General features: G+C 45.9%; 1 protein-coding gene across 1 annotated transcript in view; it reads left to right on the forward strand.

The window, feature by feature from the left end:
- LOC113406799 (klotho-like) overlaps positions 1-7,828 on the forward strand; it is a 49,854-nt gene extending 42,026 nt beyond the window's left edge. Inside the window, exon 5 of the mRNA XM_026653543.1 lies at positions 6,963-7,828. Coding sequence (XP_026509328.1) covers positions 6,963-7,300 — 338 coding nt within the window. The 3' untranslated portion in view covers positions 7,301-7,828. The remainder of the gene's footprint in view (positions 1-6,962) is intronic.
- Positions 7,829-10,064: the final 2,236 nt, after the last annotated feature.

Consider the following 10,064-nt stretch of genomic DNA (forward strand, 5'->3'; position numbering starts at 1 on the left):
GGGAAACGGAGCAGAGAGTCCCTGTCTCTCCCCTGCAGCAACTGCTGCCGCAGGGTCCTAGCACCCCCCGTCTCTACTGCCAGGGCAGACTGACTCTGAGCCTGCCCTTTCATTTTCCAATGGGACCCTCCAGCAGCACAGTCCGCCCCCCAACCTGCAGTCACCACTCCTGCCCCATATTGGGCAAGGAGGCAGCCCCATCCCTCACCCCCAGTGAGGCTACAGTCAGGGGCAACAGCAGGGGAGGAGGCACAGGCAGCACCCCCTGGCACCCACCATGGGGGAGGCGAGGAAGATTCCTGGACCTGAGAGGGACCCTAGGAGCACATGCAGTAACAGTGGTGGGGGTGAGTGTGCTGCTGGGGGAGCAGAAAAGGGGGACTCCTCCCCCAGAGCTTGCTGCTGCCAGCAGGGAAGGGGGCTGGGGGGCGTCCTCCTCTCTGGCCCCTGTCCCGGAGCAGCCTGCCTGCACCCCAAATTCATCTCCAGCCCTGCCCCACCCCAGAGCCCACACCCCCAGTCAGAGCTTTCACCCCCCCCACTGCACCCTTAACCCTCTGCCCAAGCCCTGAGCCCCTCCAGCACCCCAAACACCTTATCCCCAGTCCCAGCCAGAACCCTCACCCCCCCACACCCTAACCCTCTGCCCCAGCCCTGAGCCCCTCCCACACCCCAAATCTCCCATTCCCAGCCCCAGACAGAGCCCTCACCCCCCACACTCCTACTCTCGCCCTGAGCCCCTCCGACACCCCAAATCTCCCATTCCCAGCCCCAGACAGAGCCCTCACCCCATCTCTCGCCCTGAGCCCCTCCCACACTCCAAACCCCTCTTCTGCAGCCACAACCCACAGCCCTCACCCCTGCACCCCATCCCTCTGCACCCCTCCTATCCCCAAATTCCCTCCCAGAACCTGCACCCCCTCCCTCACCCAAACTCCCTCCCAGAGCCTTGGGCGGGTGGGCAGAGTTTGGGTGGGGGCGGATTCTGGGCACCACCAAAATTTCTACAAACCTGCCACCCCTGATCCTGCCCTGCAAACCTGAACTCCCAGCATTCTCAGGACACATGCTGATCCCTAGTGGCCACTGCTGATATCCAGCACCTCCCTCCTCTCTTAACCTGTGAGTCCCTCTCTGGATTGGAACTGGACTGGAACCAAAGACCATCTTGGAAGCAACATTACGAGCCCAAGCAGTCAAAAATTATGAGTTAGACCCCCCAAAATCACAGGCTCTACCGCTGCTGCTTCATTCATTCTTCGGCTGCAGGCCCTTCCCTCCGAGAGGGACTGAAGGACCCGCCGTCGAATTGCCACCGAAGAGCCGGCCCTGGGGGAGGGGCACAATTTTATATTCTTGCCTCGGGCGCAAAAATACCTAGTTACGGCTCTGTTTCTGCATCACTCAGAAAATCCACTCTCAGATGTCCATTAGATGTAATAGAGCACATTTATGTCTGGTGTCAATGTAGTCAACAGAGATAGGTTCTTCTTTGAGTGATGGTCCCTATGTTTATTCCACAAGTGGATATGCATGCACAGTCTGTGCCTGAGTCTGGACTTTTTTTGCAAGCAGTGTCCATTGGTCCGCACATGCACTGTAGCTCTCCTCATACGCCGAACTGAGGGCATAATGGGTGGTGCAGGCTGATGCCTCTTCACTTCCTTCTTACTGCTGCATAGTCTGAGTCAGAATCCTTGGTGTCCTCAGTGCCTTTCTGCTGCATCATTGCTGTAAATATATCGTAAGTAGTTTGTTTTAGTATTTTTCTGGTATCGTGTAGTTAGATTGTTGTTTTCCCCTTTCTTGTTCCCACCTTGGGGTAATTTTTCTCCCCGGAGAAGGCTGAGATTATGCCCAAGGGTCAAGAACTGTGTTTCCTGCCCTCACTCCTTTGCTGTGAGTGATGAAGATCAACACTGCTTCTACTGCCAGGGTGAGACTCACATCTAAGCCAAGAGCTGTATCTGCCACTCCTTTCCCCCAGAAGTTATAAGATTCAGGGACTGAGGTTTGATGGAGAAAACAGTGAGATTCCAATCAGATTTGGCCGGAGACCACCCCCCAAGTATATCAACCTTATCAAGCTGGCAGCACCCCTCTGAGCTTGAGCTCAGGAATGGAAGCTAAGTCTTTTAAGCCTAAAGAGAAGGCTTCCCATGACAGTAAGGGGCACTCTCATAAGCATAGGGACAAACCATCTTCATTGAAGCCTGCCCTGAAGAGAAAGGATCCTTCTCCAACCCCATCAAAGTTGGGAGAGCCTGCACACACAGCTGCTAAGAACTTAGGCCTGAATAAATTTCCTCAGCAAGAGAAAGTGATGTGCAAGACTACAGACCCTCCGGTTCTGGCACCAGTTCTGATGGCTAAGGCTAAAGACAAACAGCCTCTGGTGCTCCCATCCATATCTAGAGCTGACATGGTGCCTATAACAACACAGCCCCTGATGGATCTGACTTCCACTGTGACCAGGGAAGCTTTGGATCCGACGGCTCCACCAATGGACTCTCCCCACACCCAGGGTGATCTGAGACCTACATCTCCCTGGAGGATATTTTTGCTCTCCCCATCCTCATTCACCTCTCCTAACAGGACCATTTCTGTTCCTGGACATTCTTCCTCCAGAGGAAGAGGCTACCCCAAGGATGCAGAGTCGTTCTCCCATCCTGCTTGCCAGCCTAGTTATGTAGCCATCAGTACTGTCGGTTCTGCCAGTAGTCCAGGATCCAGCCTTTTTTTCTGATGAGTTTGAAGCTCCTCAGGAGTCTCTGTGGTACCAGGTAGAGGTGGCCCTGAGCAGCAGTTGTAGAAGATCAGGGTCCTGGCCAGATATGACTGGCTATGGGACCAGTGGTACCTTATGCCATGGGGTCCTACCCTGCCAGTTGATCCCATCTACTGGCACTATTGGGGGCCCTAGGACACCTACCGTAGACACATGGGATTCGGTACATGAGCCATATTTACCATTGCCCCGCCAACACCAACCGGCCCCATCGCAGTATTTGGTAGAAGGCCAGATCCACTGGTTCTGACAATTCCAGGGGTGATTTCATAGTCTTCACTGGATGAGGCAGTGACTTCATTTTCTCCATCTCTGCCTGATGACTTCAGGCAACATCAGTAGCTCATGCACAGGATGGCTTCCAAGCTGCAGATAAAGCTTGAGGCAGTTCAGTGGCCTCACACAGATTGCTGGACATTTTGCAGCCTTCTGGTCCCATTTGGGTGGCCCTCCCAATCAACGAGGCCATTATAGACCCAAGAAAGATGGCATGGCACCCTCCTACCTCTTGTTCTCCCATCCCAGAAAGGACTTTGTTCAGTCCAAAAGGGGAGAGTTTTTATTCTCACACCCATTGCCTAAGCTACCAAGTGGCTACCAAGAGATCCAGGCAGCAGGGACCAATGGCTACTCCCTCTGATAAGATACAGAAGTAGCTCGATCTTCTGGGAAGAAAAATCCTCTCTTCCACCTCCCTCCAGTTCAAGATCTCAAACTATCAGGCCCTCATAGCCAAATATGATTTTACCAATTATGCTGGTTCTAAATTTCAAGGACAAGGTGCCGGAAAAGGATAGAGCCCACTTTCAGGCCTTACTTGACGAGGGCAAATTGGTGGCTAGAACTTCCCTCCAGGTCATGGTGAATGCTGCGGACATTGCCTCCAGAGGTTGTTATGGGGAGAGACTTATGGTTTTCCTAACGAGATGCGGAGTATCATCCAGGATCTGCCCTTTGATAGGATCAGTCTGTTCCACAAGAAGACCAATGAATCTCTCCACTCCCTCAAGGACTTTAGAACAATTCTTTGCTCGCTAGGATCTATACCCCAACCCACAAGAGAAAACATCACAGACAGGGTATAGGGTGAGACTGCCTCCTCAGCTCTGTTCGCATCAATGTCCTCAGGAACCACCATGTAAAAGACAGAAGATTTATCATCCCAGGAATGCAGCCCCTGCAGCATCTACCACTGCATCTTACTCTGACTCTCAGCCAAAGAGCTTCTTTGAATAGGACTGTCAAGACCTCCTTCCCTTTATTGATGCCACATCATTGCCCTCTTCAGATTTTTGGAGGCTGCCTTACTCAATTTGTCTGCAACCGGAAGGCCCTAACTGCCGACAAATGGGTACTGGAAGTTATTCACAGCAGCTACCTGATTGAGTTTCTGGCAACTCCTATCCACAGACCTCCTCCTGCTTCCTTTTCAGGGGGAACGAGATCCCTCCCTCTTGGTATAGAGGCAGCCAACCTCTGGAATAGGTGCATCAGCCATCATAAACCCTTTCAGCAGTACACTTACCGGGGTGCAGAACTCACCAGTTCTCACCTAGTGAACAGTCTCACCAGACATTTTTCCATGAACCACAAATGAAAGTTTCACAATTCAGTTCTCAACAAGGTCTTCACTCAATGGGAAATGCTGTCCTGCAATCTTTTTGTCTCACAGGTGATGGAGAAACTTCCCCTAGGCAAGTGCTCGATGGGAGACAATGAGCTGCTATCACAGAAGGATCACCTGAGATATGCCTTACCTCCCGTTCCTTTAATACCACAGGTTCTATAGAAAATCCATCAAGACAGGGCTCAAGTCATCCTTATAGTGCCCAACTGGCTGAGACAGTTGTGGTTTATGCAGGGGCATGCGCAGTAATTTAAATTTGACCGTTTTTGGAGGAACACGTTCTGTGCTGCCTTTTATGCCCTTGGTTCGGTGCATGCGGAGAGCTACGGTGCAGGTGCAGACCAACAGACACTGCTTGGTCCACACATCTCGAGATACCACCAGTTACAGGTAAGTAACCTCCATTTGCACCAGCCATGAATCTAAGCAAGCATACTTTCTTTTCAGTTTTTTTCCTTAGGACTGAAACTGGGTTAGATGTCAGTTTTGTGCCTGCAATGTTTATAGCAGGTTCTGAATGATGTATGCAATTTTGCATAGCTTACATCTTCAACTTCAGTGAAATAACACACAGGTGTATGAGCCAGAAAAAATAGCACAGGAAAATATTTTCCCTTCACATTTTGTGTGTATGGGGATAAAAATAAACATTGCCTTTGGAGAGCAGTATGATCTAGTGGACTGAGCACAGGACTTGTAGCCAGGAATTCCTGACTCCTTATCACAGTTCTCATACTCTGTGCGACTTGGGCAAGTCCTTCAACCTCTCTGTCTTAGTATCACCATTTTACTGATGGAGAAACTGAAACAAAAAAGCTTACTTCTGTCCCTCACAAGGATTTGGAGGGAGGAGCTTAGTTATTTATTTAGATTTATTTACAAAATTAATAAGCACTTGTCTTCCACTCTAACTGTGTAATGTTGCGCACACACAGTTAAATTAGTTATCCAAAAAGACCAGTTTTAAATAATGCCTCACATCTCCCAATATAATGTTTTTACATCACCTTGAAATAAAAATAATTTGCACAGTGCTGTAAGAATAAGCCATACTGTGCAGTGGGAGACATCTGCCAAAAAGCTGCATGTTGCCGACCTTTAAAAGCTTTGGTGTAGATCTTCAAAGGTATTAAGGTGCCTAACTCCTTTTGAATCCAACGGGAGTTAGGTGCCTAAATACTTTTGAGGCTCTCGGCCTTCCAACCTACAGGTACTTGGATAGTACAGAACTTTACAACAAAGAAAAAGAGTAGCTTTTGGTCATTGTAGTGTAATGTGTGAAGGAACCACCAGTTGTGGCAGATATCTTTGAATGCCCGTAAATAAAGTGATATATAAAAATACACTCTCAGATCACAATATTTGCTGTCGGATATTCCCTACCTGTGCTAAGGGGCAATTTACCGCCAGCGTTACACACCAGCCTTACTAATTGCCTCACCTCAGTCTGACTCTCCTTGCCAACTGCACGGCCTGCTGCCAAGAAGCCTGTACCTTTCAGTAAGAGCCTTCTCCTGCAAACACTTGTGCACATGCATAACTTTACTTATGTGAGTTGAAGATACACTGTGAGATGATGTCAGCTGAATAGTCCATGTTTGACAGGTCCTGATTCAGCAAGGTACTTAAGCACATGCCTAACTTGACTTCAGTGGGTCTGCTCATGTGTTTAAAGCTAGACTTATGCTTAAGTACCTTTCTGACTCAGTTAATGACTCAGGTCACCTCAGTCCAAAATCACAGGGCAATTTGAGGAGATGGGGTTGATACACATAGCATGTCCTGGAATGATTTCTGATGTGATGGAGCAGGATTTACCAACTGAGGAAGGTTACATTGACTATTCCAACTCCACCCTTCCCCCCATGTTGGTGTGTATGTTCTCCTGGTGCCACGGGCAGGAATGGTTCATGTGACTCTCCCCTTTTGCCATTTGGAAGCACTGTGTAAAGAGCTTGGTTGTGTTCACCATATTTATCTTCACTGCTGGGGGCATGGGTAAGCAGAGAAAATTTAAAAAATCCCAACCCCCCAAACAACATATCGTAGAAAATTCTGAAAACTGCTTTTGTCATGACTTTAAAAAGATAATTTCACTGGCTGCATTCTGTGATAGATTCCATGCCCCTAGGTTTCACTCCCTTGAATGAAGATGTATTCATTGACCACACAAGTTATATGTTATACTATAAGTTTATGTCTGTGCATGGGTATACTACTGTTTGTTTGTTTTATACAAACAGATCTATACCTGCATTAATAGGCCAACCATTACCCCGGAGTTACCATATATATTTTAATTAAAAGGAAAAACTGTGTGGTAATCACAGATCACGCTATATGGTAATTGTCATCCAATGCTCACTTTTTAATGATAACCTCGTAATGTATGTATGCATATCTATCTTCTCTCTGTGTGGAGATGAGTTCACATCTGGGTTTGACTCTGACCTTCCTCAGCAACATACAGTAGCACACAGCATTGTTCTTAAATAAATTAATAACTGATTTATTTTCATTTCCCCTCCCCTTTGTTTTCTTTTGCAGCATACACCCTGGATAATGTCAATCTACGGGGATATTTTGTCTATTCTTTTAATGACAGGACTGCTCCCAAATACGGCCTCTATCGTTACATTGCTAATCAGTATGAGCCGAAGCCTTCCATGAAACATTACAGAGGAATAATTGACAATAATGGTTTTCCCAGTTCAGAAACTCCTGATAGACTGTGCCCAGAAATGCTTGTCTTGTGCCCTGAATGCAACCTTTTCCAAACCAGAAAATCTTTATTAGCTTTTATATCTTTTATATTTTTTGCTTTTATTGTTACTGTATTCTTCATTATTTACTACTCTAGGAGGGTTGAAAGAAGGTATAAATAGTGCTGCCCCTTCGCATCCAGCACTCGCTACTCCTTCATCTGCATTCCTTTGGGAATTCTGAAATAATGGCACACAAGGTTGTAATCACTTCAATACTAGGGAACCATTTGCATTTTATAATACTGTGAAGCACTGAAGTTGAAAATGGGTTGTGAACATAGGGCCCTGAAATCCTTCTCTGTGTTTTAATACTTCTGGTTTATGACAGATCCTTGATTGTTGTCATCAAATTTATCTCAGAACTTTGATTGAGGCCCTTTATTTGGGCAGGTTTTTTTCCACTCGGGTAAGGGTATTTTTAAAAAAGGCCTACAATTAGCCTGATGGTGGAGACACAAACAAAGATATTAACTTAGATGTAAATTGGGTTTGGTTTTATTTTAAGACATATAGTAGTGGAAAACTACAGATGTGGAGTTCTCAGGGTGAAAGATTGATGAGAAACAAAAGAAACCATCTCCCCAAACCAGGTGTTATGGCACCTGATACAAAACAAACACATGATTTAAATGATCAGGAAAGTAGAGACTCAACAACTGTATGTACCAAAAGAGAAAGGAGAGTCTTCTTGCTAAAGCAGAGGACAGGGAGTGAAGAGATTGGGAATTTTTTCCCTGCTGTGCTGGTGACTTTGGGTAAATCACTTAACTGCAAAGCAGGCTGCTGGTTCCACACTCCCTACCTGCTCTGTCTCTATTGGTGCTGTCACCCTGCCAGTCTACTGCCCTGGCTCCATGCTGTGGAGCGTGACCCAGCTCCACCTTGCTGTGTCTAACCTGACAAATCCATCGGGAAACAGCAGCAAGGGGAATTGACTCATGTTTGGAGGGCAGTAAAGGTGGTTCCTGGCAAAGGGGCAGGCAGTGTTTAATTTATGCCAGGGCAGAGCCCCAGCACCTCTAGGCTTGGCAGTTCATAGCCCCGGCACCTCGGGGCTTGCTGCGTCAGTTATGAAAATAAAAAAATTGCTTGAACCCTGGCACCTAATTGCTTGAGCTCCGGCACCTCTTCCATTACAAATTAAGCACTCGGGGGTAGGGTCCAGGCCTTGGAGATGTGGGAGAGTTAAAGAGGATTAAAGGGTCTTATTTTGTTTGGTGAGGGGGGAGAGTAGTAATTGTGAAGGATCTGGGGTGCTCCCAGTTGACAAATGGGAGAACTGCACTGACCTTTGCCGTGCTTGATAGCAGGAAACTGTATGTCTTATGGAGGTGCAGGGGGCAAATACAGCGTGGACCCATACCACCACCTAGTAACCAGAACCTTTTCCTCCTACTTGTGCACCTTCCCCCAACAATTAAAAAACAAAACTGGTAATTAACCATTTCCCAGGTTCCCATTGGTTAGCAAACTGTGGAATGATTTGAGGAAGGGCTTTGTTTGAGTTTGAATTATGTTGGGTCTGGAGGCTTTAAGCGTATAAATTTCACACCTCTACCCTGGCCACCTGCTGCCTTGTTTGCCAAGGATTTAAGTCTTGCACCCCTTGCTTTTGAAACTCACTTATTTATTCTCTAAGAGCTTGACCCAACTCCCATTGGAGTCTTTTCCATGGATTGTAATGGGAATTGGATCAGGCCTTGATAGCACTCAGATCCAGAAATACCATTGAAAGTCTGAGCGACTTTCCCTTCTCTCTCAATGGAATAAATTACCAAAAAAAAGCAACACTGTTTATTAATAGAATCCGTATATTAGGAGCCCATTCTGCATAATGCAGAACAGTGATTGTTTTCTCTATCTCCGTGCTTGCATTGTCGTCAGATGCATTTATGCTTCTATTTCCATATTGCCACGTGAGTTATGTTCATCACTGGAGAGGATTTTTTAATCTAATATGCTCTGTGTCAATTATAAGTAGTTTATCTAGCAGAAGCTGATGTTGCTGTATTGAATGTGAATGTTTATCTACTGTAAATTGAAATTTATATGTGAAACATGCCTACTTTCATTTGCAAACTAGATTACATTTCTTTCCTATTTAGGTTATGTAGCGAAATAGAAAATAATTATTGTTCAGTGATAGTGATTAATATGTTTGTATTTTAGTTTCAGACTTACAAGAGTCTCCATTTGCACTAATATATATATATATATTTTGCTATGAGGATTCAGGTGACAAATTCTGGGTAGGTGATAACGTATAGAAAATGTATATTAGCCTGGAAAGGTTTGCTGAAGGAGAATATATTTTCAAACTTTACTGTGTGTCATTTCTACGTTTACCTGCTGCCATATGGTGCTGCATGGACTGTAATACAAAAAGATGGTTCTTAATGAATACATGGAGAGCTATATAGATTTCTCCATGTCATTGTAAAGAGTCACCTATTTACATATTTAATGTATAGCTTACTTCATGGTGTCAGGTGGAAAACTCAACGGATGGTGAAAAGGACAATATTTAATATATACATGGCCAAATATATCTACGTGCTAGTTTTCCTTGCTATAACTATGCTAGAATCATAAATACTGGGCCTGATTTTTTAGAGTAGGTGAGCATGTGCAGCTCTCACTGACTGCATTGTGTGTGTGTGTGTGTATGTGCTGAGGACCTCTGAAAATCCTAACCCAAACCAAGTATTTTATATTCCTACTCTCTTCCCCACTGGTTGGCTATTTAAAATGTGTATTTAACATGCGGCTATTTCACTACCTAGGAATGATCAATGCATTACTATCTTGAGCTAGTCATTTGTAAAGCCACATTTTGAAATGTTGGGGGGAGTGGGAGGCCTGAAGCGAGAATGCATGAAACCTG

Source organism: Terrapene carolina, unplaced genomic scaffold, assembly GCF_002925995.2.
Source record: "Terrapene carolina triunguis isolate 2854851 unplaced genomic scaffold, T_m_triunguis-2.0 Scaffold141, whole genome shotgun sequence".
Lineage (NCBI taxonomy): Eukaryota > Metazoa > Chordata > Testudines > Emydidae > Terrapene > Terrapene triunguis.